Source organism: Balaenoptera acutorostrata, chromosome 11, assembly GCF_949987535.1.
Source record: "Balaenoptera acutorostrata chromosome 11, mBalAcu1.1, whole genome shotgun sequence".
In the NCBI taxonomy this organism is placed as follows: Eukaryota; Metazoa; Chordata; class Mammalia; order Artiodactyla; family Balaenopteridae; genus Balaenoptera; species Balaenoptera acutorostrata.
Window position 1 is genome coordinate 66,005,740 of NC_080074.1, and position 26,135 is coordinate 66,031,874.

General features: G+C 53.2%; 2 protein-coding genes across 15 annotated transcripts in view; both read left to right on the top strand.

Annotated features, from left to right (window-relative positions):
- The first annotated feature begins 3,504 nt into the window (after window positions 1-3,504).
- Window positions 3,505-6,562, top strand: RHEBL1 (RHEB like 1). 2 transcript variants are annotated; one of them, XM_007179292.2, is made up of 8 exons: window positions 3,505-3,728; window positions 4,342-4,413; window positions 4,745-4,812; window positions 5,089-5,171; window positions 5,261-5,317; window positions 5,520-5,567; window positions 5,830-5,911; window positions 6,071-6,562. In XM_007179292.2, exons 1-8 carry the CDS (start codon window positions 3,677-3,679, stop codon window positions 6,158-6,160), a joined length of 552 nt encoding a protein of 183 aa, XP_007179354.1. In that variant the 5' UTR covers window positions 3,505-3,676; the 3' UTR covers window positions 6,161-6,562. The 2 variants fall into 2 exon arrangements, with proteins under 2 accessions (XP_007179354.1, XP_057413140.1); XM_057557157.1 differs by lacking the exon at window positions 5,261-5,317.
- Window positions 6,563-9,581: 3,019 nt separating this feature from the next.
- The window catches only part of KMT2D (lysine methyltransferase 2D), a 39,480-nt gene continuing 22,926 nt past the window's right edge, over window positions 9,582-26,135 (top strand). For 4 of the 13 annotated variants that reach the window (XM_057555948.1, XM_057555950.1, XM_057555959.1 and 1 more), the window contains exons 1-24: window positions 9,596-10,812; window positions 15,046-15,131; window positions 15,401-15,527; window positions 15,708-15,931; window positions 16,046-16,155; window positions 16,331-16,493; window positions 16,833-16,998; window positions 17,098-17,212; window positions 17,359-17,516; window positions 17,724-17,869; window positions 18,008-19,426; window positions 19,518-20,626; window positions 21,099-21,212; window positions 21,563-21,673; window positions 22,208-22,312; window positions 23,059-23,240; window positions 23,390-23,554; window positions 23,650-23,759; window positions 23,859-23,906; window positions 24,583-24,804; window positions 25,034-25,153; window positions 25,243-25,356; window positions 25,575-25,705; window positions 25,790-25,937. In XM_057555948.1, the coding sequence (XP_057411931.1) occupies window positions 15,083-15,131; window positions 15,401-15,527; window positions 15,708-15,931; window positions 16,046-16,155; window positions 16,331-16,493; window positions 16,833-16,998; window positions 17,098-17,212; window positions 17,359-17,516; window positions 17,724-17,869; window positions 18,008-19,426; window positions 19,518-20,626; window positions 21,099-21,212; window positions 21,563-21,673; window positions 22,208-22,312; window positions 23,059-23,240; window positions 23,390-23,554; window positions 23,650-23,759; window positions 23,859-23,906; window positions 24,583-24,804; window positions 25,034-25,153; window positions 25,243-25,356; window positions 25,575-25,705; window positions 25,790-25,937 (5,356 nt within the window). In that variant the 5' untranslated portion in view covers window positions 9,596-10,812; window positions 15,046-15,082. Of the gene's footprint in view, window positions 10,813-15,045; window positions 15,132-15,400; window positions 15,528-15,707; window positions 15,932-16,045; window positions 16,156-16,330; window positions 16,494-16,832; window positions 16,999-17,097; window positions 17,213-17,358; window positions 17,517-17,723; window positions 17,870-18,007; window positions 19,427-19,517; window positions 20,627-21,098; window positions 21,213-21,562; window positions 21,674-22,207; window positions 22,313-23,058; window positions 23,241-23,389; window positions 23,555-23,649; window positions 23,760-23,858; window positions 23,907-24,582; window positions 24,805-25,033; window positions 25,154-25,242; window positions 25,357-25,574; window positions 25,706-25,789; window positions 25,938-26,135 lie in introns of all 13 variants that reach the window. The other 9 variants (XM_057555953.1, XM_057555955.1, XM_057555961.1 and 6 more) reach the window with 8 other exon arrangements.

Below are 26,135 nucleotides of genomic sequence, written 5' to 3' on the forward strand. Positions count from 1 at the left end.
TAGAAATTTTATTCTAAGCTTATTTACCTAACAAACATTAGGATAGTTTGCTTCCTTTATTTTATCCTATATTGGTGATCTTTGCATATCTGTGATTTTTAAAAATTAATTTATTTTTTATTTATTTATTTTTGGCTGCGTTGGGTCTTCGTTGCTGCGCGCAGGCTTTCTCTAATTGTGGCTAACAGGGGCTACTCTTCGTTGTGGTGCGCGGGCTTCTCATTGCGGTGGCTTTTCTTGTTGTGGAGCATGGGCTCTAGGCACACAGGCTTCAGTGGTTGTGGCACACGGGCTCAGTAGTTGTGGCTCGCAGGCTCTAGGACTCAGACTCAGTAGTTGTGGTGCACGGGCTTAGTTGCTCTGTGGCATGTGGCATCTTCCCAGGCCAGGGCTCCAACCCGTGTCCCCTGCATTGGCAGGGGGATTCTTAACCACTGCGCCACCGGGGAAGTCCCTACCTCTGATCTTTACAAAGTAACCGTTTATGCCCTACCTTTTACGGCGACTGATATTTAACAAACAAATATCTTGGTCCCAAGATATGCAGGTCTTGTAGAATGGCTCACTAAACATTTGTTCCTATTCTCTTTTACCTTCCTATACTATAGAGGGTGGAAAAGAAAATGCTAAAATTTCCAGGCTCTTTTGCAGGTAGAGATGATCATATGATACAGTTCTGTTCAAGAAGATATAGGTGAAAATCTTCTGTGAGATCTTCTCATCCAGAAAAAGCCACAAGAAAAAGCCCTTTGCCTTAGTCCTTTTGCCTTCTTCTTGATTGAAAACAAGAGAGTTTGAGGATGATTTAATAAAGAGATTATTTACAAAGGTGTGGGCAAGGTGTAGGGAAGCAAAAGGGATAGAACAACACCTCCGGGTGAGTATCAGAGAGGCTGTTATTACTGTAGGCCTGAAGGGTAAGGGGAGGGAATTACTGGAAACAGAACACTGAGAGCTGTCTGTGCTAGGGTTGGGGGAGTGCTTTGAGAGGTGCTGTGACCTTCAGTGTGGGAACAGACCTTCTCTTCCTTCCATTTGATCTTCTGTGAGTATTCCTCTTTGGTTGAACCCCACTGGAATCCAAGGGGCAAGGTCTACCTCCTGGACATAGATCTGGGTGGAAAAGAGTAGAGAGTTGATGTGGAAAGACAAACAGCATAAAAGGCATCTACCAATATTATTTATCTTTATATCCCTAGTGTGCAAAACATGGTAAGACTGCCTGGTACAAAGTAGGAGATGAATAAATTTTTATTGAATTGAATCCAGTTCTTTGTTTTATCCTACAGTGCTTGAAACCTAACCTGGAACTACCGCCAACCTCATTCAAGCCCAATAATCCAGCATAAAATTGCTGGTCTGCAAGGAACTTCCTTTATCCAGTAGAAAAGGTATTTGGGTTCCTTTCTGAGGGCAGATTAAGAAGTGGCTCTTTGGGGACTTCACTGGTGGCTCAGTGGTTAAGAATCCACCTGCCAATGCAGGGGACATCAGGGCCTTCCAAAAGAAACAACTTCTGTGTGCTACCTGTATGACTCTCAGTTTCCACAACTGAAAGAGAACCGTGATAATAGCTACCCACTACTCAAGTCTCAGGCACAAATGTTACCTCCTCAGCTTCCTAGGATATCATATAAAAAAAGAGGAGTAACACCCCAGGTTACTCTCTAGCCCACTAATGTCTTGTTTATTTTTTCTCATTGCAGTTATTACTTTTTTTCTTTCTTTCTCTCTGTCTTTCGCTGCGCCGGGTCTTAGTTGCAGCACGCAGGATCTTCATTGCGGCACGCGGGGTCTTTTTTAGTTGCGGCATGTGGGATCTAGTTCCCTGACCAGGGATCAAACTGGGGCCCCCTGCATTGGGAGCATGGAGTCTTAACCACTGGACCACCAGAGAGGTCCCTGCAGTTATTACTTTTTAACTGTAACTCACTTATTGTTTGCTTGTAGATTGTTGGTCTTCTCCCCAAAAATACTTGCTCCTTGTAAGCAAAGACCTTGTCCCTGTTGTTCATGGCTCTATTTTAAGCACCTGGAAGGGTGCCTGGGCCATGGTGGTTGTGCGATATTTGTTGATGAATGAATGAATAATGCCAATTAACAACCTCAGGCCGTGGAGAATATTAAATGAGATGACAATGAAATGCACCTGGCACAAAGTAGCACTCTAAATCTAGGTTTCTTTCCTCTTTATCCTCCCTCACCTCCTGTATCCAATCCTTCAGCAAGCAAGCCAGCTTAACCTCAGCCTCAAAACATACACTGAATTCTCAGCTTCATTCATCTCTACCACTCTAGTCAAGCCACCCTCACCTCTCACCTGGACTACAAGTAACAGCCTCCTAGCTGATCTTCCTGCTTGCTCCACTTGCTCCTGTTTCTCTCAAACCCCCATCCATTCTCTACAGCCAGGGAGATCTTTTAGAAACACAATTCAGATCATGTCATGACCCAACTTACTTAGTAACATAATCAACAGCTTTCTAGGTACTTAGAATTAGTCCAAACTACTCTACATGGCCTGGCCCCTGCCATCCTCTTAAATTTCATCTGCTTTAGGCTAACTGGCTTTCTCTCTCTCTCTCTTTTCTGGATTTTAACAAATTTATTTCCACCCTAGCGCCATAGCACTGATGGATTCTTTTGTCTGAATCTTTTGCTAGCTGGCTCCTTACTGTCATTCAGACTTGAGCTTAAATGGGGCTTCTTTTGAAAGGAAGTGTCACTGATCTAAACTGGTTATTTCTTATCACACTGCTCTATATAGCACTTAATACTATCTAATACTTACTTGTTTAAGTTTGTTTCTTCCCAACTAGGTTTTAAGCTTTGTGAGTTCAGAGACCTTATCTGTCATGTTCTTCGCTCTATCTTCAAAGATAGAGAAATGCCTAAAACATATAGTATACGCTTAATAATATTTGTTGAATAAATAAAACACTGTGATAATGATGACAGCTAAACCTCAGAGGACTTGGCCACAAATTCTAACAATTTTCCCAGGAATAAGATTTGCAGTTCCGAAGTTAAATCCTGGAAGACTGTGGAAACCCGACAATAAATATCTGGGGCTGAAGTCTGGGGGAATCGGAGGGAATATATTGCAACTTTGGCCTTTTTTTCCCTACCCAAGGACGCCGGAGACCTTGCAAAAGGGAGGCCTAGAATCTTTTGACCAGAAATTCCAGCCCAGCCACAACGGATATTATCCATCCATGATTCTTTGCAGCCGCTTTTACTAGGTTGCAAAGGCGCAAACACCTCTAGGACCCCGGGTTCCTTTCTGTTTCTTTATGAATGAACCGGGTCTAGTCTGCGCACGCGCAGCTCCTGGTTCTCCCGCTCCACGTGAGGCCCGCCCTTTGCTTCTGCCAACGGCCCCGCCCCTATCGTTTCTAGTGGACCAATGGCGAGCGGCCTGGGGGGCGGAGCCCTGAGCAGCGCGGCAGTGTAGTTCCCTGGTCGGCCGGCTCCCTCGCCTTAGACTTGCTGTGTTGTGATCACGTGGCCAGCTCCGGGCGCGGCGCCTGTTTTGGTTTCCCTCTATCTTGCTCCTGGCAGCTTCAGGGTGAGCGGCTTTCCTGTGCCGGTTGCTACACCTGCCTGCACTCGACTTTCTCTTCTTGGGGCTCTCTCAGCCCCAAGTTCTGCAAGCCCCTCGGGGCCGGCTCCTGCCATGCCGTTAGTTCGCTACAGGAAGGTGGTCATCCTCGGATACCGCTCCGTAGGTGAGTCTCGGTCTTGGGGAGAGCACGGATGCACCGCGGCTTTTTGGCCAGAGGAGGCGCACTGCCGCGGGTACGCGACCCAGGGAGGAATGGTGGCATCCTTAAAACCAGGTTGTAGAGCGAGGATTGAAAGGTTGGAGTTGGAAAGGCTGGGGTGGTGGTAGTGTGGAAGGCTGCAGGAAGCTGGAGCATGTAGGAGTTAACGTGGGCTTTACTGCTGGATCACCGCGGTGGTCCTCAGCGTTACTCTGGGGGGTGGAGGTGGGGTCAGGATTTGATGGCGGGGGCGCGGTCTGGGTGGGGCAAGTCTCAGGTGTCCGGTGCAGGACTGACTGGGTCCTAAGGAATCCTGGATCTTCCCAGGGGTGAGGTGGGGTGGGGAAAGGCGGCGGGAAAAGCTTCCTGCGGCACTACTGTATGCATCCGGTGGCCAAGGTGCAGAGACCCAGGGCGAAAAGAGGGTGAAGGTAGCCTAAGGGAAAGCATTGCATGGGGCATTCCCAGGCTATGATGCTAATTTGGGGTCCCCTTTAGTCCAGGGCCACAGCCCGAAAGGACAGAGGATGTGAATATGGATGGGTGATTTGGATAAAATTACCTCTGCTTCCCACAGGGAAGACATCTTTAGCACATCAATTTGTGGAGGGCGAGTTCCTGGAAGGCTATGATCCTACTGTGGAGAATAGTGAGTAGACTTCTCCCCTAGGGATTGGGTAGGGAAGGCTTGGGTGCCCCATCCAAGTCCATAGTTTGGGATTTTCCTGGTGCCAGAGGGATGATTTAATTAGACATTAAATCTAATCTCCCCTAGCAATCCTGTTCTGAGTGGAGCTAGAGTGTGGATTTTCCAAGATACTGAGTCCAGGATGGTGTATATGTAGACAATAAGAAGCCTAACATTGTCTCTCCAGTTTCCTGGAGAGCTCTCTAGACCTGGCCCATCTATGTCAATATATAGGGGCACAGATTGCTAGTCCTACAAGGCACCTCACAGTCAAGTTTTCTTTTCTTTTCAGCTTACAGCAAGATAGTGACTCTTGGCAAAGATGAATTTCACCTACACCTGGTGGACACAGCAGGGCAGGTACCAGTTTGGGGTAGGGTATCTAAATGTGGCAGTTCAGTCCTGGGAGATGAAGTCTGGTAGCCTCTGAGGCTCATCTGTAAAGTAGGATGAAAAGAAAAGCATTTTAGCAGCATTTCAGTGTGCAGTGCTGATTGGAGCTACTCTATTAATACTTGTTGAATAGAAGTGACTGGAGTAGGGAGTGCCACAGGGAGGGTCCCCAGGATACAGCCCACCAACCTTGGCCATCTGAGTGCTGTGGATCTAGGTATTGATGTTTCTATTTCTTGTCAGGATGAGTACAGCATTCTGCCCTATTCATTCATCATTGGGGTCCATGGTTATGTGCTTGTGTATTCTGTCACCTCTCTGCATAGGTAAGTGACCAAGGTTGTGAGTGGGGGACTTGGGAGGATCTGAGGGCTGTCCCAGAATAAAGTTATAGATTCATTTCTTGTGTTTAAAGTTTCCAAGTCATTGAGAGTCTGTACCAAAAGCTACATGAAGGCCACGGGAAAACCCGGTATGTGGCTCTGGGGGAATAAAGACATAGTGTGGACCCGAGGGGAGAGGGAGGACAGAGGGGAGTATTGATCCAAATTAAGGAGAAAGTCAGGACATAGATCCTGTCTGGTTTGATGGGGAGTTGTCCAGCTCTGATGTGAAGGAGGTTGGGGTCCATGGGGAACAGAGGGGATCCTGTAGTAACTGCTGTTTCCTCCCAGGCTGCCAGTGGTGCTGGTGGGGAACAAGGCAGATCTCTCTCCAGACAGGTATGGAAATCTCTGTAGCTTAAGGCGAAGGAAAGTGAGCTGGACTAGGAATGAGCCAGGCTCTTGTCGTGGCTCTGCCACTGATTTGAACCAGTCATTTTACCTCTTCATTTCTAACTTGAAGGGTAAGACAAAACAACCCTTCTATTTCAAAAACTATCATTTCATATTTCAAGCCTCAGTCCTAGGCTCCTATAAAGATTTTGCAGAGAACATGGGGCCATTGCTGTCCTTCATTTTCATGTCCCAAATTTGCTTCTAGGGAGGTCCAGGCTGTCGAGGGGAAGAAGCTGGCAGAGTCCTGGGGTGCGACATTTATGGAGTCATCTGCTCGAGATAAGCAGGTGCTGGGCCTGAAGATTAGGAAGGTGGTGGGGGTAGCAGTGTTATGGCACTGCTTGGTGGTGGGGATGGTGAGGGAATGGGGTATTCACCTCAGAGTTGGGTGGTATTGGCAGTGAACTAAACAATTTTTTTTTGCCCTGAATCCTTATCCCTTGCAGCTGACTCAAGGCATCTTCACCAAAGTCATCCAGGAGATTGCTCGGGTAGAGAATTCATATGGGCAAGAGCGCCGCTGCCATCTCATGTGAGCCCTTGAGCATGGGGTAGCTGCCTTGATTCTGCCCCTGGCACTTGCCAGCCTCCAGTGGGGGCTTGGGGGGGCAGGCCCTCAGGACTTCACGGGTTTGTTTGGTTGCCAGCTGTGTCCCTGGCCCTCTGGGCACACAGTGTGGTACCCTCATGTTTGCACACTTACCCGGGCTCCAGTGGCCTGGTTCTCGATGTTTACAAAGAGGCAAGGATGTCTCATGGGCACTGTCCTCTAGCTCTGTTTTTGCTAAATAAATGAATTGTTATAACCTATGGAGTTGGGATATGAGTCCTGGGCATTGTTTATTCAGGACCCAGTCTCCTATGTAGGTTTTGGGTGTTGGCTGGGTGAGGGGAGCTGGGGACTCCTGAAGTGGAGCTGGCTCCCTGGAGTGACAATGTATATATGCAAATAAACTGATTAATCTTTTTGTAGTTGACTTCTCTGTATCTGGGGAGAGCTCAGGGCCAATATCTCCTTTTCTAAGGAGTGATGACTATGGCCTTTGGTAGAGAATCAGGGTTAACTCTTTCCTCCTACCTTGTTCCTATTCCTTACCCCTCACTTATTCAGGACCATTACCCTAAGACTTACTACTTATCTTTCCCATCTTTCTTTTCGACTCTTCTCCTATACAGGTAACCTATTGACTGCCACTCCCATCCAAATTTGTAGGCTCTCACAATCCCCTTAACTACAGAAACACCACCCTCTAGTGGCCAGCTGCCACATGCTGACCTAGCTTCCCTTGCGGGGCCTTGGCATTTGCTGGAACTCAGAGAGGATAGGGTTTGGGTGGAGGAAGAAAGACCCTTGTTCCCAGTGATGTAAGAATTGTGAAGTAGTGTGAAGGCAGGGACTAAAGTGTTATGATGATTTCAGCTTTTTAAGAGTTGAATAAAGTAAGAAATAATGCCCCTGGTCAATCCCCACTCCCCGCTCTCCATCTCCCCAAGTGCCTTCCATTAAAATGGATGTTCTCTGCTCCTTTCATACCTTTCACACCTTTGGAGTTGTGCTACCTTTCTTAGGTGTCAAAGGCTATTGCTTCTGCTCTTTCTTATTGACCCGCCAGCTCGGTAGGAGGATGAGTTTGGCTAGGAAAATTTGGTCCTACCTGCCTCTACCCCCCACCCCTCCCCAGCAGCCCTAGGGCCTAACTGGCCTAATACCTCCTCCAAGGACTTATAAGGGTTACCTGAATGGTATCCTTCACAGGAAGGGCATAGAGTTCTCCTGCCAGCTGGGGATGCACTCCTGCCAACTCTGTCAATGCACTTAGTTGGGGAAAATGGACAAAATTTAGGTGTGATTTTTAGCTGTGACCTTGTTATTGCCTGGCTCCAGGCTAGCTGGGCTTACAGTTGGGGATGACGGTTTGTCATGCTGGTTTTCAAAAGTCCTGCCAGCTGCTTTTGCATCTCTGATCTAGACTCTAAAAAGAAAGAAAGGCTGCAGTAAGGAGCATATTCCAAAGAGCAATCTCTCGGGGGCTTAGGAGTCTCTTTAGGGTTGTAAACACCCTCTCTCCCTACACTAAAATTAGGTCCTTTTGTATATCTGACTTGGAATTCTCATTAAGGGTACCTACACTCCTGCTGTTATTTCCATGAGGTCTGAGATAGATTAACAAATGTCTGAGGTTTTCTAGAAGTGTATCAAACAATCTCAAGGCCTGATAGTAGTAAAGAATAGTGGTTAATGGCTGGGTTAAAAGAGTTACTCTTCCACTTAGCTGTGTGACCTTGGGCAGACACTTAACCTCTCTGAGCCTCTGAACCTCTCTCAGTTTCTCATTTATGAAGTGTAGTTAAACCTTCCTCATAGGACTGATGTGAGAATTAAACTGAAGTGATTTATGAAATGCTTAGCATAGGTCCTCATACATAATAAACCCTTAAGAAATAGTGGCTATTGTGTTATTTGAGGTCTTTCTGGTGAGGGTCTGCCTCTGCCTCTGGGTGCAGAGTAGGGAGTGGCCTTCCATTTTCCAACTTCTGACTCTTGGTGAACTTATTCCACTATAGCTGGGACAGGTGTGGGGTCACTGCTGGACTTTTTTGCTGAAATAGACCTGAATGGTCAGTGAAGAGCATATGTCAGTGTGTGGCTAGCACAGGACATATCTGATCCCTCCTATGACTCTGGCCAGTAGGGATTTAGGTCTCCTGCACTATCCAATATGAAAGCCACAAGTCACATATTACTATTTAATTTAGTTTTAAAATTAACTAAAATTAAAAGTTCCTCAGTTGCACCACCTACATTTCAAAGTGCTCAATAGCTACGTGTGGCTAAACCATATCAGATAGTGTATAGTGCATTTCTATCATTGCAGAAAGTTCTATTGGACAGCACTGTAAACCCTTTCCCACAAAACCAGCCCTGCACCTGATTTGCCTGCCTCTTTCTCCACATCTTAAAAATAATAATAATAATAATAAAATAAATACATATATATGAATACACACACATATCCCAGGAAAAACATGGCCATTGTTTTGCATCATGCATGGCTCAACTTCTCACTTCATGTGGTTTGTTGAGCAATTTTACCTATTTTAGTCTCAATCTTTTCATCTGTAATATGGACATAATTACACGTAATTCATAACGAGGGTGAAGAATAACTAAGAATATATAAAGTATCTAGCACATTCGTTAATTTTTCTTCTCCTGTCCATCCCGTGGATAGAGTTAATGCAGAGAAGTCATTTCCAATCCCTTCTCATCCAGACTAATGGGGGGTGGGGTGCCTGCATGCTGAGATCTTGTCTAGAATAACAGCACTCCGGCCAGGTAGCAGCAAGGCTACAAGTTACATGCTCTCTAAAAAGGGGTTACATGTTTACTAAGAAGGGGGACACAGGCCCTGAAGATTAGGAAAGAAGGACTGGGGCTGGGGGTGGGAGCACCCGGCAAAGGAGGGGAAACTCTACATTTATGTTTTGATGGGGGAAGTGATTGTGGGGGCACTAACAGTCCTCTTTCCTCTCGAGGGGATTTGAGAGCCAGAAGGAACGACTAGGGACTCGTTCCGTTTTTCTTCAGGCCCCCGAACGTGGCAGGAACCCACCCTTTGCAGCGCCAGGCGCCGTGCCTCACTTTCTCCATTTGCGGACTCCAGTTCCCAGGATGCAGAGCAGCGGCCAACCTCCTGGCTCTTCTTCCATCCCCCTCCCGGGAAAGACTGCTGCTGGTCAAGGCAAGGGGCAGCTGGAGTTTCAGGGGCCGATAACTCCAGGGAAACGGAATTAGAAAGTGCCCGGAGTCCTAGTTTTACTAGCCGGGCGGTAAAGGAGGCAGTTCTAGGGCCGAGGCGAAGAGAAGGGGGGCTTCTTTCCCACGTGTCTGCACAGCGGCTGGCCCGGCGCAGTCGGGGTTAACCCGTGGCGGAGGGATCCCTCAGCGTGTGCGTAGAACTGCAAAGTCACAGCCTTTCCTCCGAGAGGGCCGGATCCCTCCGCCGCTCCGCTCCAACACAAAATAGGGCCGCGTCTTCTCTTTTCTCCCCCTTCTGGAGTGGGGTTCACCAGGCAAAAGGGCCACCCGGATCTCGCGCCGGAGGCTTCCTGAATCTCCACGACCATTGCCGAGATCTCGGGCCAGGAAATAGCCCCTTCGCAGGAACCACCCTACCGGCCGAACAGGAGGCGGAGGGGGGGGAGGCGGAGCGGCGCCGCGCTGCACTACTTTCCTCTCCGGTTGCAAATGGCTGCCTCGTTCCCCACTTTCCGCTCAGTTTCCTGACCCCCCGGCGCCGGGAGCCGGGGTTGGGCCATGCACCTCTAAGCCCCCCGCGATCGCAGCCAGCCGGGGGTCGAGGGGGTGCCGCCGATCAGAGCCGGCCAGGCCGGGGGCGGGGCAGCTCCCGAGGCCAGAGGGGAAGGGAGGCGAGCGCAGGGCCTGGAGCGGCCGGAGGGGAGCGGGCAGAGGGCTCGCACCGCCCGCCCCTTCCTCTTCCTCGCCCACCTACCCTCCTCCCTTCCCCGGGGGGAGCAGAAGGTGGGGGGCTCGAAGCCGCCGAGGGCGAGCGCTTGGGGTCGAGGAGCCCGGCGCTGGGGTGTGTGTCAGGTTCAGCTTCGCGGCCCCGCCGGCTCCGTGTCGCCGTAGCTCGCGCGGCCCCGGGGCGCCGGCCCGAGCGGGGAGAGGGGCTCGGCGCTCCTGCGAGGGTCTCACGTTCCATCCGGGCCCGGCGCGGGGCGGCGCGGCATTCCTTCCGGGCTGCTGGGGAGGCGCCTCGACGTTCCATCTGGAGAGCCTCGACGTTACGCCCGAGCCCGGTGCGGGCGGCCGGGGCGCTGGCCCGGCCCTAGGACTGAGAGGCCGCCCGGCGACGCGGATGCGGATCCTGCTCGCCCAAGATCAAAGCCACCGGTGCTCTCTTTGTGTCCGCTCGGGATTCGCCGCCCAGGGGCTGTCCATGGAAACCTAAACTGCTGGAACCCGAGGCAGAGAACCTTTCTTTGGCTTCTTGCTTTTTTTGGGCGGGGGAGGGTGGCCACTCCGACCTGGATTTACCGTTCTTGGCCCCCCTAAGCCCCCCCGTGCGGGGGGCGGCTGTGATCGCTCTGGCGGTTGGAGGTCGGGGAGCGGCCCGGGCTCTGGCCATGTTCTCGGATGAGGATTTCTGGATCGCCCTGTGAAGAGGTGAGTGAAGTCCGCCCGGCCAGGGCCCAGAAAGGGTTGGACTGGGGGCATAGCCAGATGGACTGTCTTGGCCGGAGCTGGCCTGTAGGTTGGAGAAAGGGGTGCCAGAGCTGAAGAGGGTTCCTTTGGCAGGGTCTGTCAAGGGAACCCGAGCCAGTCGCCAGAGCACAACCGAGGCCTGGTGTCCTGGGGTGTGCCTCTTTAAAGACTGGGGGGTTCAGGGAACCACGGGAGTTTGGGAACCTGGCCAGAAGGCCTCTCTGCCTGTTTATTTTTGTGTTGGGGGGAGCTCTACCAAACTAGGACCCAAGCCCTGATGCCAGCACCAATCCCAGTCAGCTGCTTCTCCTTCAGGGTTCCTTGTGGGCCTTGGGAATAGAACAACTTGGGAGCGGGGGTAGGGTGGCACTGCCAGGTCCGATTTACTGCCAGGTTGGACTTTAAGGTTGTTCTTGCCCATCCGGGCACCCAGAGTAGTCTTTGGGAGACTCAGGGAACCCTAGATCCTTCACTAGGCCTTATTTCACTGTGCAAAGGGGAGAGTGTGTGGAAACTGACCATTGTGATGAAGGGGTGGCCGGGGCAAGAAGGAGGCGGGGCTGGGGGCAGCTGTGGCCTTGCTGTTCAACTTTCAACTACCCCTGCCTGGCAGAGTGACCCCAGCGAGGCCTAGTGCTGTCTTAGCCTGCTTTGCCTCCCCTCCTCTCCGGATGGACATAATCTCTAGGGGATTATAGAGGAGGCCGTTGAGATTTGCTCCCTGCGAATGTGGGCTGCAAAAAAATGGCTTTTGTCTCCCGCTTTCTCTGGGCCTGGTGTGGAGAGCTGGTTGCCCATAAGTCCCTGGCCAATCTTGCAGGCCCCTCCCAGACCTCTCCAACCTTTTTCAATCAGGGAATGTTAACTTGTCCTCTGATCCTGTCCCAACTCTGCAGAATAGGGGGGCCTATATCTCTTTGGAGGAGAAGTGACTTGATCAGAGCTGTGTCTGCTGAAGCCAGTGTTTTCAGCCCTGGCAGGAGGTGTTGGGGAGAAGTGGTGTGTATGTGACTGCATGAAGGGTGCAGCATGAGCCTCATGCCTCTGACCCTGGGCTGGGACAGCCCCTCTCACAGCTGTCATGCTGCCCAGCAGGGATTTGGCTGGTGTATTTTGCTCCCTCACTCTACTCCCTCCACCATACATAGGCTAGACCTCTTTGAGCCTGGTCTTGGAAAGGAGAAAATAGGGGTTTGCCCTTGAAAGATTTCTGGGTGGTACTCCTGAGGTGAGAGGTGGCACAGGGGTGCCGGAATGAGGCTAGCTGTCGCCCATGCTGTCTGCCCTTGCCTCCTGTGGAGGGCCTCTCCTGTTGTCTGTCCCTGAAGAACTTCCTTAGGAGAGACCTCTCCTTGTTAGCTGTGGCTGACCCTAGCATGACCCAGGGGGTAGTCCGGAGGGTCTACAGGGCCACTGTTGCCATTTGGATTCTTCCCTGGAGGGCCAACCCAAAATGGGGGTGGGGAGAGGTGTGGTTTGAGTCTCAGGCTGGGAACCAGGAAGTCCTGAGTCCTACAGAAGAGCTGTTCACTCAAGGGCCTGCTTCAGCCTTTCACCTCTCCAAGCCTCCATTTCCCCTTTGGCTGGGAAAATGGAGTTAAAGCTTTTGGTCTGGGATGGAGGCAGGGAGGAAAGTGGATTGAGATGAATCCCTGCTTTTTTCCTTGCTGTTCTGGGCCTCTTTGGCCTAGGATTAAGGGGACCCACCACAGTTTTACTCCCTAGATCTGTATTTCTCTGGGATCCCTAGTTCCCCTGAGGAAGCCTGGCCAGGCATTACCCCAGTTTAGATCCAGGGAAAAAACCCTTGGTGTGTATGTGTGGTTTCTGGCTGTGAATGATGGGACAGGGGAACCTATGGTCTTTATTTGTTTAGATCTGTTTAAGGAGGGGCCTGACAACTGGCACTCAGCATTGGGGTGCAGGCGCTAGACTGCAGGGTAGTGAAATGGGGCTTCTTGGAAGTGCCTCTAGATTCTTTTTCCTCAGCTTGGAGGACACTCAACCCTTTGCTTCTCTCTCATCTTCCACGGTGCCATGAATGAGGCTGCAGCTTTGGAGGATGTTGGTACTGTTTCCCAAGGCTAGACGAAGGTGGTTTCTGTAGCTCCCCAAGCAGTGCCAGCACCAGCTTGAGAGGGCTGCGCTTGGGGGAGGGCGGAGGAATTTGTCCCTCTGGCCTTGTGTGAGGCAGTCCTCCTCCCACCCACTGTACTATCACTGTTGCTTTTCATTTCTTGCTGTTTGTGACGCCTTTAGCCTTAACTTTGAGAGCACAACAGTTGGAAGATCTTGGCGGCATTTAGTGGTAAGGTACAGCAAAAGTTGCACACATTTAGGAAACTTTGAAGCCTTCTGGGTGTGGTCAGGCCTTGAATGACTGAATGGTAAGAGGAGCCTGGCTGGTGCCCTGACCTCCAACCCCTAATTCACATCGGAGGCTTCTAGGTGGCCCCTTGAAGTTCCAGAGCAGCTTTTCTGTGGGCTGGCTAGATGACCACCCTGCTTTCCTTTCAGGTGTGATTGTGTGGGTGGCAGGTTTGGGAAAGAGGTGATCTGGGAATAGAGGTAACAGGTATCAGGTGATATTTCACTTTCCCAATCTAGTAGAATCTAATAGTGTGAGAGGAAAAAAGTAAAATAAAATTTCCCTTCCTGTGACATGTTACATGAGGCCCACTGCCAGTCTCTGGAAATGGAGTGTTAGCTCAGGGAAAGAGGACTTATAATGTGGTTCTTAGGTAATTGATTTATGGATCCTGGGCACCTTTGAGGGTTCCCCCCTGTCTCATCTGCCCCAGTCACTCAACCCCAAGTGGCTGACTGGGGTATTTGGTTTGGGAAGAGAGGCTTGTCCTTACTAAGGTTGGTGTGGTCCCTCTGGTTAAACAAGAGGAGTGGAGAAGGTGAGAGATACAGTTCTCAAACTTTTATTTAGAGTTTTGTTTTAGGGATTCCCCTCTACCTTCTGTAGGAAAACTATACTCTGTTTCTCTGCTTAAGCCCCTACCCTTCCCACTAAGAGCTGTTTACACCTGTCCTTACCTCCCTTCTTCTATAGGACCTCTTTCCTCTTCCTCAGCTCTGTAATTCTTATTCTTTACTTCTCTCTTTTTTGTACTGTGTTTAGTTTTATCTGAGGTTTAGGAAAATATACCCAAAGGCGTGGGTCTTGACCTTCTTAGGTATAACTTTAATATGTTTCATTTGGCTCTGGGATAGGCAGGCATATCTTAGAAGAGGGGACCGTTACCCGCCACCCCCATAGTGTGTGTGGAAACCCTGCTTGACGGAAGAGGAAGGAAGCTACTTTGCTCTGTCCTGCCCTGTTTAGAACAGCTCCAAGTGGTGGTGTGCTTCCTGAGACTACAACTCCCAGCATGCCTAGCCTCAGGCCTGTCTACACATGCTCAGTAACTCTTAAGGCCCACTTCGGTTAACTACTAGGGACATCTGAGGAGGAAGGGCTGTTGGCGTTGCTAAGGGCAACGACCTGAGGCCTTCAGGCTGGGTGAGATCCTGAGCTCAGTCATGGCAGGGGCCAGGGGGTGGGCCTGAGCTGGATTTAGATGGGCAGTGGGTGGAAATTGGGGAGTTTCTTCTGTTGTGATTGGGATGTTCTGGTTGAAACCAGTGGAGATGGGGGAGATCCATTCGGAGATGGGCTTTAGTTCCAGTAATGTGTTCTACGTCCTGCAAGACCCCACGGAGAGGGATTTCGGCTGGACTCAGGCTTCTTGTTATGACTGCCCCTGGGTTGGCTCTGAAAGGCCTCTAGGATGGTAGCTGACTTAAGACCTGAGGAAAAAGTCCAAGGGATAGGTCCCACCAGAAGCCAAGAACTCAGTCATGAGGCAAAGAGTGATACTAGATGTAGATTGTATGTGCTTCTAGTTGGATGCTATTGTCCTGGGAACTCTTGGACAGGAGGTGGGAAGTGGGAAAGGGGAGTGGATCCTCTCAGAATTCAGAGTAGGAGAAGATGGTATGTGTTTATCTGGGGAGGAAGTAGGCAGTGGGACAACTGTTGGGGAGAGGGACTTTCCTTGTCATTAGTGCAGGAATTTGTAGGTATGGCTTTACTCTGATTTCTGTAGGGTTTAGATAACATTAGCTGCCTTCTTCCTAGGATTTGGGGGAAAGTGTTTAGTGGGAAGACTTACTAGACAAATAGATATCTCTTGGGTCTGACAGGTCTCCCCGAGAGGGCCCTGCCCAGTCGGAGAGAGGGATGGACAGCCCGAAGCCGCCTGGTGAGGATAAAGATTCAGAACCAGCAGGTGAGTAGGGCACATTCTGGGTTTGCTTGGCAGCTTTCTGTTCTACCCAGACAATCTTAGGACCAGACAATTTCTGGTCCTAGCACAAGGACAGGAGCTAAGTCCATCTAATAGAAAGGTAATGGAAGGACTTTGTTCTTTGGGACAAAAGTTGAAATGCCATCACTGTTATCCACCAAGGGTTTTGGATAATCTCTTGGGTCTGATGAGTGGACTAGTATTAAATAGAGGATAATGGCTGATGCACACTTCTCTGTCTGTTCATTCAGCTGATGGACCTGCAGCCTCCGAAGAGTCAGGTGCCACTGAGCCAGACCTTCCCAAACCACATGTGGGGGAGGGCTCTGTGCCCAGTTCTGGGGGTCCCAGGCTTCAGGAGCCTCCCCAGGACTGCAGGTAACTAGTTTGGGGAAATGAGGATGTAAGGACATACGAGGATTTGATTTGAGAGTCTGGGGCTTTCAAGGTGGAAAATTTAGGAAAATGAGTGGGAAGCATAGGTGTGCAAGTCATGGGGTTGTTTAGGGGTACCTGTGGGCAGGGGCCAGCGTGGTGCTGATGCTTGTGTGTTCACAGTGGGGGTCCAATGCGGCGTTGTGCTCTCTGTAACTGCGGGGAGCCCAGTCTACATGGGCAGCGGGAGCTACGGTGCTTTGAGTTGCCATTTGACTGGCCCCGGTGTCCAGTGGTATCCCCTGGGGGGAACCCAGGGCCCAGTGAGGCAGCGCTGCCCAGTGAGGACCTATCACAGATTGGTTTCCCTGAGGGCCTGACACCTGCCCACCTAGGAGAACCTGGAGGTAAGTGAAGAGAAGTGGGGTAGCTGACTTGAGCAGGAAACGGGGAAGGGGCTGAGTGGTCCTGAAGCAGTGATCACGTTCTTGTTAACTCTTTCCCCCTTTCCCCTTATGCAGGGTCCTGCTGGGCTCACCACTGGTGTGCTGCGTGGTCGGCAGGCGTGTGGGGGCAGGAGGGCCCAGAACTATGTGGTGTGGACAAGGCCATCTTCTCAGGGATCTCACAGGTGGGGCCGGGCCAGGGGATTGCGTAGGCCCAGGGCAGGGTGGGCAGGGCTGGTGGGCTTCGTAGAGTCAGGGTGGAATGAGAAGGGCAGGGGGCATACTGGGACAGAGCCAGTGCCTGACGTGTTGCTCTGGAGAGAGCTGGCTAGCACTGAGCCTTTGTCTCCACCCTGGCAGCGCTGTTCCCACTGCACCAGACTCGGTGCCTCCATCCCTTGCCGCTCACCTGGATGTCCACGTCTTTACCACTTCCCTTGTGCAACTGCCAGCGGTTCCTTCTTATCCATGAAAACACTGCAGCTGCTATGCCCGGAGCACAGTGAGGGGGCCACACATCTGGGTGAGAAGTCCTGCCCTTTGGACGTAGGGCAGATGAGGGTCCAGGGGTGCTGGGGGTTTTGTACTCTGCAGAGCACTCAGAAGTCTACAATTACATACTGTCAGTCTGCCCCACTAAAATACGTGTGGACTTTGTGAGTGCAGGGGCTTTGCCTGTCTTGTTTAGCATGGTGTCTGCAGTGCCTAGAGCAGTGCCTGGCATATATTAGGCAGACACCTAGTAACTATTTGTTATTCGTTCATTCTGTGTCTGTGGAATGCCTGTTATGTAGACAGCACTGTGCCGAGTCCTGTAAGGAATCCATAGCTGACCTGTGTCCTCTGTCCCTTCCCACTGCAGAGGAGGCTCGCTGTGCAGTATGTGAGGGGCCAGGGGAATTGTGTGACCTGTTCTTCTGTACCAGCTGTGGGCATCACTATCACGGGGCCTGCCTGGACACTGCTCTGACTGCCCGCAAACGTGCTGGCTGGCAGTGCCCTGAGTGCAAAGTGTGCCAAGCTTGCAGGTAAGAGTGGGAGGGCAGGAGAGAACCTTAGGCGAAGCACAGGGTAAGGTTGAAAATGAGGGCAAGGAGGACCCTGTTATGTGCCCTGTGCCCCTGCAGGAAACCTGGGAATGACTCTAAGATGTTGGTCTGTGAGACGTGTGACAAAGGATACCATACCTTCTGCCTGAAACCACCTATGGAGGAACTGCCTGCTCACTCTTGGAAGTGCAAGGTGAGTGTCCCCTCATCCTCCTGCCTTACTCTCCCTGAGTCTGCCTCCTACAGCATCCCGAGTTTCTCTGTTGTGACGAGTCCCGTGCTCTCCTCCAGTCTCTGGCTGTCTGACAAGTGCCCGTTTTGCCCGTTCCCTTCCCCTAGGCATGCCGGGTATGCCGGGCCTGTGGGGCAGGCTCAGCAGAGCTGAACCCCAACTCTGAGTGGTTTGAGAACTACTCGCTCTGTCACCGCTGTCACAAAGCCCAGGGAGGACAGCCTGTCAGTTCTGTTGCTGAGCAGCACCCCCCGGTCTGTGGCAGGTAAGTGGTGTGGACTGGCAGAGATCGGGCTGGGGGATCGGAAGTACTGAGATGGGCAGGGCTCGTGTTAAAGCAAGCTGACTTTGAGAGGAGGGCCCTCGGGCGGGCAGTACAATCCATAGCATTCGTGCCTCGCCCCAGTGTGCTCTCGTGAGGAGCTGATAGCTGATGAGAGCCGTGGTGCCTGCTCCCCTGTACCCTCTGCAGATTCTCATCCCCAGAGCCTGGCGATACCCCCACTGATGAGCCCGATGCTCTGTACGTTGCATGCCAAGGGCAGCCAAAGGGTGGGCACGTGACCTCTATGCAACCCAAGGAACTGGGGCCCCTGCAATGTGAAGCCAAACCACTAGGTGAGTAGGGTGTGAGGGTCCCTGAAAGTAATCCCCTTCTATCGTGTGGCAAGGGACAGTTTCTGCTTTGCCCCAGACCCTGTACTTTCTGTGGAGTGCAGCTGAACTAGGTAGGAGCATGGTGTGTTATGTCTGCAGGTAGAGAAGGGGCCCAACTTGAGCCCCAGTTGGAGGCCTCCCTAAATGAGGAGATGCCACTGCTGCCCCCACCTGAGGAGTCACCCCTGTCCCCACCGCCTGAGGAATCGCCCACATCCCCGCCGCCTGAGGCATCGCGCCTGTCCCCACCGCCTGAGGACTCACCCCTCTCTCCACCGCCTGAGGAGTCTCCTCTGTCTCCCCCACCTGAGGCATCACCTTTTTCTCCACTGGAGGAGTCACCCTTCTCTCCCCCAGAGGAGTCCCCCCCATCTCCCCCGCTTGAGACACCCTTATCCCCACCGCCTGAAGCATCACCTCTGTCACCGCCATTTGAGGAGTCTCCCCTGTCCCCCCCACCGGAGGAATTGCCTACCTCCCCACCACCCGAAGCGTCGCGCCTGTTCCCACCGCCTGAGGAGTCACCCATGTCCCCTCCACCTGAAGAGTCACCCATGTCTCCACCACCTGAGGCATCTTGTCTGTTCCCACCATTTGAGGAATCGCCCCTGTCCCCTCCCCCAGAGGAGTCTCCTCTCTCCCCACCACCTGAGGCGTCACGCCTGTCCCCACCGCCTGAGGACTCACCCATGTCCCCGCCACCTGAAGACTCGCCCATGTCCCCCCCACCTGAGGTGTCACGCCTGTCTCCCCTGCCTGAGGTGTCACGCCTGTCCCCACCACCTGAGGAATCTCCCCTGTCCCCACCACCTGAGGAGTCTCCCACATCCCCGCCACCTGAGGCTTCACGCCTGTCCCCACCGCCTGAGGACTCACCCGCGTCCCCGCCACCTGAAGACTCACCTGCTTCCCCGCCACCGGAGGACTTGCTTATGTCCCTACCCCTGGAGGAGTCACCCCTGTCGCCACTGCCTGAGGAACTGCGACCCTGCCCCCGGCCCGAGGAGCCACACCTGTCCCCTGCGCCCCAGGAGCCGCGCCTGTCCCCTGCGCCCCAGGAGCCTCGTTTGTCTCCTGCGCCCGAGGAACCGCGCTTGTCCCCTGCGCCCCAGGAGCCGCGCCCGTCCCCTGTGTCCGAGGAGCCGCGCCCGTCCCCTGTGTCCGAGGAGCCGCGTCTGTCCCCTGCACCTGAGGAGCTGCATCTGTCCTCCCAGCCTGAGAAGCCACGCCTGTCCCCCATGGCTGAGGAGCCGCAGTTGTCCCCAGTGCCCGAGGAGCCGCGCCTGTCCCCTCGCCCTGAGGAGCCGCGCCTGTCCCCTCGCCCTGAGGAGCCAGGCCTGTGCCCTGCACCTGAGGAATTGCCCTCGTTCCTCCCACCTGGCGAGCCGCCCTTATCCCCTTTGCTTGGAGAGCCGGCCCTGTCTGAGCCTGGGGAGCCACCTCTGTCCCCTCTGCCGGAGGAGCTGCCGTCGTCCCCGTCTGGGGAGCCGTCTTTGTCACCTCAGCTGACGCCACCAGGTACGGGGGTGCCGGTGCCCTCTCACTCGGGGCTCTTAACTCTTTATGGCACGTCTGACCTAAGAGCCTCTCTTGTTTTCTGTCTCTCCAGATCCTCTTCCTCCTCCGCTCTCACCCATTATCACAGCTGTGGCCCCGCCGGCCCTGTCTCCTTTGGGAGAGTTAGAGTACCCCTTTGGTGCCAAAGGGGACAGTGACCCTGAGTCGCCATTGGCTGCCCCCATCCTAGAGACACCTATCAGCCCTCCACCAGAAGCTAACTGCACTGACCCTGAGCCTGTACCCCCCATGATCCTTCCCCCATCTCCAGGCTCCCCGGTGGGACCGACCTCTCCCATGCTGATGGAGCCCCTTCCCCCTCGTTGTTCCCCACTCCTCCAGCATTCCCTGCCTCCCCCAAACTCCCCTCCTTCCCACTGCTCTCCCCCTGCTCTGCCACTGTCTATTCCTTCCCCACTGAGTCCCATGCAGAAGGCAGTGCAGGTCTCAGATGAGGCTGAGCCACATGAGATGGAGACTGAGAAAGCCCCAGAACCTGAGTGCCCAGCCTTGGAACCCAGCCCTACTAGTCCTCTCCCCTCTCCCATGGGGAACCTTTCCTGCCCTGCACCCAGCCCTGCCCCAGCCCTGGATGACTTCTCTGGCCTGGGGGAAGATACAGCCCCTCTGGATGGGACTGACACTCCTGGATCACAGCCAGAGGCCGGACAGACCCCTGGCAGTTTGGCTAGTGAACTTAAGGGTTCTCCTGTGCTCCTGGACCCCGAGGAGCTGGCCCCTGTGACCCCTATGGAGGTCTATGGCCCAGAATGCAAGCAGGCAGAGCAGGGCTCACCCTGTGAAGAGCAAGAGGAGCCACGTGCACCAGTGGCTCCTACCCCACCTACTCTCATCAAATCTGACATCGTTAATGAGATCTCCAATCTGAGCCAGGGCGATGCCAGTGCCAGTTTTCCTGGTTCAGAGCCCCTGCTGGGCTCTCCCGACCCCGAGGGGGGTGGCTCCTTGTCCATGGAGCTGGGGGTATCTACAGACGTTAGTCCAGCCCGAGATGAGGGCTCCCTGCGGCTTTGTACGGATTCGCTGCCAGAGACAGATGACTCGCTGTTGTGTGATGCTGGGACGGCTATCGGAGGAGGCAAAGCGGAGGGGGACAAGGGGAGGCGGCGCAGCTCCCCGGCTCGTTCCCGCATCAAACAGGTAAGGGGCTATCCAGCCACTGGATGTGCTTGGTGTCATGCCACTGTCAGAGGTATAGTCCTGTGTCACTGATACCTTCCTACCTGGCTTATTGCATCCTGGACTGTCAGAGATCCTTGAGTGCATCTTCTTATTTTATCAAGGAGAATACTGATTCACAGGGGGACGTGACTTGCCCAGGTTCATGGTAACTCAGCCATAGAATCGGGACTAGAAACTCAGGTCTCTCAAGCCGGTATTTTTTCTTGTTGTACCACGTTGACCACTCTTCTTGGAAGATGGTGAGTGGTTTGGACCAGTTACCTACCTGTTGCTGTCTGAGAGCTTGGATTTTTCCCTGGCCCTGACTGGGACTTTTGGGCTTTGTTACCTGCCATACTCTGTCCCTTCGTCTCTTCTCTTCCCTCCAAGCCTGTGGATCCAGCATATTAGCCCTCGACTTTTCCTGTAATCGTCCCCTTTCCTCACTCAGGGTCGCAGCAGTAGTTTCCCAGGAAGACGCCGGCCACGCGGAGGAGCACATGGAGGACGTGGCAGAGGACGGGCCCGGCTAAAATCAACTACTTCTTCCATTGAGACTCTGGTAGTAAGGAGAGGCCTCCCATCCCCCAACCATGCTTCAGCTGGCCCCTTCAAGATTAAACACCCTTTAAATCTTGCCAGTCCCCTGCACGCTCACCTGCCTGCCTGCTAGCCTAGGGCCTGTCCAGCTATGTCTGTGCTCCTTCTGTCCTCTTGGCCCTCAGGCTTCTCTGAAATCTGATGTCGGGCTGAGGCCCAGTTTGGGAGCTGGGGTGTTCTTCTGCTTCTTAGTCCTGGCTCCTGGCTTTCATGTTAGCCAGGGGTTTATGCCGCCTTCCCCCAACACCAAAGAGGAAAGCAGCTTAGTTGGGGCAGATTTAGCTGCCTCACTTTCCACAACTCTCTGCCTATAAGGTTGCTGATATCGATAGCTCTCCCAGCAAGGAGGAAGAAGATGATGATGATGACACCATGCAAAATACTGTGGTTCTCTTCTCCAACACAGACAAGTTTGTCCTAATGCAGGTACCATACTTGACTTTTGTAGTCCCATCTTCAGCAGTGAGATCTGGCAGACTGAACAGTTGGATATGTGTGTTTCGGTGGGAGGGTAAATGGGGAGAACCAGGGACCTACTTCTGGCATTCCAGAGAATGAGCTTGACACTGAGCTAGCAGCTAGGGATGTAGCAGTGAAAAAGGCAGAAATGGTTTCTGCCCTATTGAGGCTTAGAGTCTAGGGAACACGCGTAATCTCGAAGCTGTAGAATTTTGTCGCATATATTACTGTCTCATCCTGACCAGTCTTTACCCATCTTATCTTTTACTTCTCATTACCGTTACCCATGTCAGGCTGTATCATTTCAAATTACCTGATCAGATGAGCAAGGCATGCTAGGAAGGAACGGGGTCCCGTGATGGCTCACCGTGTCCTAACGCTGGGGATAGGCTTCTGGTTCTTTGACTCCCTCCTCTCAGATTAGTGGTGTAGTCAGTTACTGGGACTGAATGGTATTGAGGATGTGAGGTTGGACATTTGGGTTTCTGTGTGTTTCCCCAGGACATGTGTGTGGTATGCGGCAGCTTTGGCCGGGGGGCAGAGGGCCACCTCCTTGCCTGTTCCCAGTGCTCTCAGTGCTATCACCCTTACTGTGTCAACAGCAAGGTGAGTTCAGGGCCCAAGAGGTCTGGCCTGGGGGATGGGGTCATTACTGCTTATCCTAGTTCCCTGTCCTGGCCACTCTACTTTAAGTGGCCATTGGTCATGGGTGTTGTTCATCAGTTTCCAGTGGTTGTCAGATTCATCTTGGGGAAAAAATACTTTGGAAACCATAGTGGTCTTTACGAGTTTCTTTGTGGTAGACCATGACTTGCTGGTATAATTCAGTCCATCATATAAACTATGAGAACTTTACTAGTAGAAAGCATGATATGGTCTGGATATAAAATGTAAAATCAGAATCAAACACATGTCCACAAAGAGAAAGCAGTGTTTTTGACTCAAGTATGATCAGTCATTTTGGGGTTTTCATTAATGTTAATTTAGAACTTGTCCACTGCTATCACTCACTAACTTGCAGCAGTAGCAGGTTCTGCATGTTCAGGAAAAACTGGGGGAAATACGACCTAATTCTATCCACAGTCTTTTTGGAGACTTCGCTAGTGAAAGGTCGTAATGAGGCAGTGGCCGGGTGAGGCTGTTCTCTGATCAGCAGAGATCCCTGGAAGCCTAAGTTTAAGATCCACTATTTTTGGGGTGAGGGTGCTCTGTGTCGCTTCCCTGTGCTCAAATGGAGGTCTGGCCTGGGTACTGGGGTCCTCCAGCCTCACCTGTGTAAGTCCCACCCTCCCCTGAGAGGTCTGCCCTGCCCCCCGCATCACCTCCTGAGGAATTGCCATCTTCTGCACCAGATCACCAAGGTGATGCTGCTGAAGGGCTGGCGTTGCGTGGAGTGCATCGTGTGTGAGGTATGCGGCCAGGCCTCAGACCCCTCCCGCCTGCTGCTCTGCGATGACTGTGACATTAGCTACCACACGTACTGCCTGGACCCCCCACTGCTCACCGTGCCCAAGGGTGGCTGGAAGTGCAAGTGGTAAGGAGACTGGGATCTTCAGAGGGGCCTGAAATGTTTGAGTGGGTGTGATGTTGAATACATGGCAGAGGCGGGGTTTAGAAGGCCAGGCGGCTTTGGGTGCTTTGGGTAGGTTAGGTGCTGAGGGTCTGTCTTTCTGCCCCCACCAGGTGTGTGTCCTGTATGCAGTGTGGGGCCGCCTCCCCTGGCTTCCACTGTGAATGGCAGAATAGTTACACGCACTGCGGGCCCTGCGCCAGCCTGGTGACCTGCCCGATCTGTCATGCCCCGTATGTGGAAGAGGACCTCCTGATCCAGTGCCGTCACTGTGAACGGTGAGGGTGCCCCTTGCCCCTCATGTAAGCCCCCTCTTCCCTGTTCTCAGCCTTGCATTGTCTCAGTTTATCCCCTCCTGTCTCCCTCCTCCCAGGTGGATGCATGCTGGTTGCGAGAGCCTCTTCACAGAGGATGACGTGGAGCAGGCGGCTGACGAGGGCTTTGACTGTGTCTCCTGCCAGCCTTACGTGGTAAAGCCTGCTGGTGAGTACCAGGAGCTGGGGAGAGGGGAGGAGGAGTGGGGGCAGGGGTGCCTTGCTTTGGGACAGGGCCTCTAGCTGCCTTGGTTTGTCCTCTCCACAGTGCCTGTTGCGCCTCCAGAGTTGGTGCCTATGAAGGTGAAAGAGCCGGGTGAGTCACAGAAATTCTGAATGCCAAAGCCAGAGGAGACCTTAGACACTTAGTCCAGCTCCAGCCCCCCAACTTTATCTCGTTATTTTCAGAGAAGGAAACTAAGACCCAGGGGGCTTGAGTGGCCTGCCCAAGGTCACCCCATAGGTCAGTGATGAAGTTATGACGAGAACCAAGGCATCCAGTTTCCCAGGCAGAGTTCCTTACACCAGGCAACACGGCCTTTGTACGGCTAGAATCTCATCTCCAGAGAGCACAGAACACAGCTCTTTCTCCTTAATGAAGGAGCTGGGGCTCTCCCACCTCCATTGTGGTGTGGGCACTGCTCCTGGCATCTGGGGCACTGTGAGCTGGCATTCGGCAAGGAGGGGCCTTCCTGGCCCCAGACAGCTAGAGAATATATTTGGTGAACTGAGGGTTAATCGTGAGCAAAGTCTGGCTTCAGCAGGAGCGGTCTCTCTGATCCCCCTGGTTAACCGAGGGAGCACTCGGGCCTTAGCTGGCGCCCATTGGTGGTCTCTCCTCTCCAGCCCTCAGACCCCAGTCTGGACTTCAGTCTGTCTCTCTCTTGCTCTTCACAGAGCTTTAGTCCCAGCTAGGGACTTAGGCCGAAACTTGGAGTTCTGCCCTCCTTGGGGCCTCCATCAGGGGTCACACGCTCTTCCCCCTTGTGCAGAGCCCCAGTACTTCCGCTTCGAGGGTGTGTGGCTGACAGAAACTGGCATGGCTGTGCTGCGTAACCTGACCATGTCGCCCCTGCACAAGCGGCGCCAGCGGCGAGGACGGCTTGGCCTCCCAGGCGAGGCAGGGCTGGAGGGTTCTGAGCCTTCAGATGCCCTTGGCCCTGATGACAAGAAGGATGGAGACCTGGACACTGATGAGCTGCTCAAGGGTGAAGGTCAGGCTGAGGGATCTCAGGGAGTGCCAGAGTAATGGGAGCGTGCCTGTGAGAGTTGAATGTTGGGTAGGAGCTGCATTATCACTCCCAGTCACCCTCAAGCCACTGTTGGTCTTGTCCAGATGGCTCTGTGGCAGGGCACTCAGCTCTGTTCTTAGGTGGCAGGATGACAGGGTTAAAAGGGTCCATGCCTCTGACCTGCTTCCATCTCGTCTGTCCCCGTACACAGGTGGTGTGGAGCACATGGAATGCGAAATTAAACTAGAGGGCCCCGTCAGCCCTGATGGAGAGCCTGGCAAAGAGGAGACCGAGGAAAGCAAAAAACGCAAACGCAAACCCTATCGGCCTGGTGAGGCCCTGGGATGCAGAGGTGGGGTGGTGAAGGGCAGCTCACCAGGTCCCCAGCGGCTTCTCAGCCTCAGCTCTGTCTCCTTATAGGCATCGGTGGTTTCATGGTGCGACAGCGGAAATCCCACACACGTGTGAAAAAGGGGCCTGCTGCACAGGCGGAGGTGTTGAGTGGGGATGGGCAGCCCGACGAGGGTGAGACGGGTGAGGGCTCCAGTGGGGCCTGGGAGAAGGTGGGGATCACAGGACCTGTGGGACACTGCCAGGGAGGCCTGGGGCAGGGGAGTTCACTCAGAGGGCCAAGAGAGTAGTGGGCCCAACTGGTGCTGGGGAGAGAGTAGGCAGAAAGCGTCCCCAGGCCAAGTTGGGAGCAGCGTGCCTGCTGTCCCCAGAGAGGCAGACACCTCCCATTCGGTCCCCAGTGTTGCCTGCCGACCTGCCTGCAGAGGGCTCTGTGGACCAGAGCTTAGCTGATGGGGATGAGAAGAAGAAGCAGCAGCGGCGAGGGCGCAAGAAGAGCAAACTAGAGGACATGTTCCCTGCTTATCTGCAGGTGGGTCTTAGGCTCCAGGGGGCAAGGGCAGTGTCGGTCCTGCAGGGCATGAAGAAGCCTGTTTCTCCCTGACTCCTCCCACAGGAAGCCTTCTTTGGGAAGGAGCTGCTGGACCTGAGCCGGAAGGCCCTTTTTGCAGTTGGGGTGGGCCGGCCAAGCTTTGGACTAGGAACCCCAAAAGCCAAGGGGGATGGAGGCTCAGATAGGAAGGAGCTCCCGACCTCACAGAAAGGTCAGTCGTGTGGGGGTAAGGTGGTCTGAAGGGGTCCAACTTCACTCTGTGCTTAGAAGCTGGTAAGAGATTTTAGTGGGAAATGGGCTGGTCTCCAGGAGTTGAGGGTGGGCCAAGGGCCCTGGCCTTGGAGCTGGGGTCCTATTCGGGGCATCACATGTAGGGCATCTCTGATTGGAATGGCGACTCTTGCTCGTA

Coding starts and splice junctions, on each gene's coding strand:
- RHEBL1 (XM_007179292.2), top strand. CDS start 3,677: ATGCCGTTAGTTCGCTACAGGAAGGTGGTCATCCTCGGATACCGCTCC. Junction 4,414..4,744: donor TGATCCTACTGTGGAGAATA/GTGAGTAGACTT, acceptor TTTTCTTTTCAG/CTTACAGCAAGATAGTGACT. Junction 5,172..5,260: donor TCTGTCACCTCTCTGCATAG/GTAAGTGACCAA, acceptor TTGTGTTTAAAG/TTTCCAAGTCATTGAGAGTC.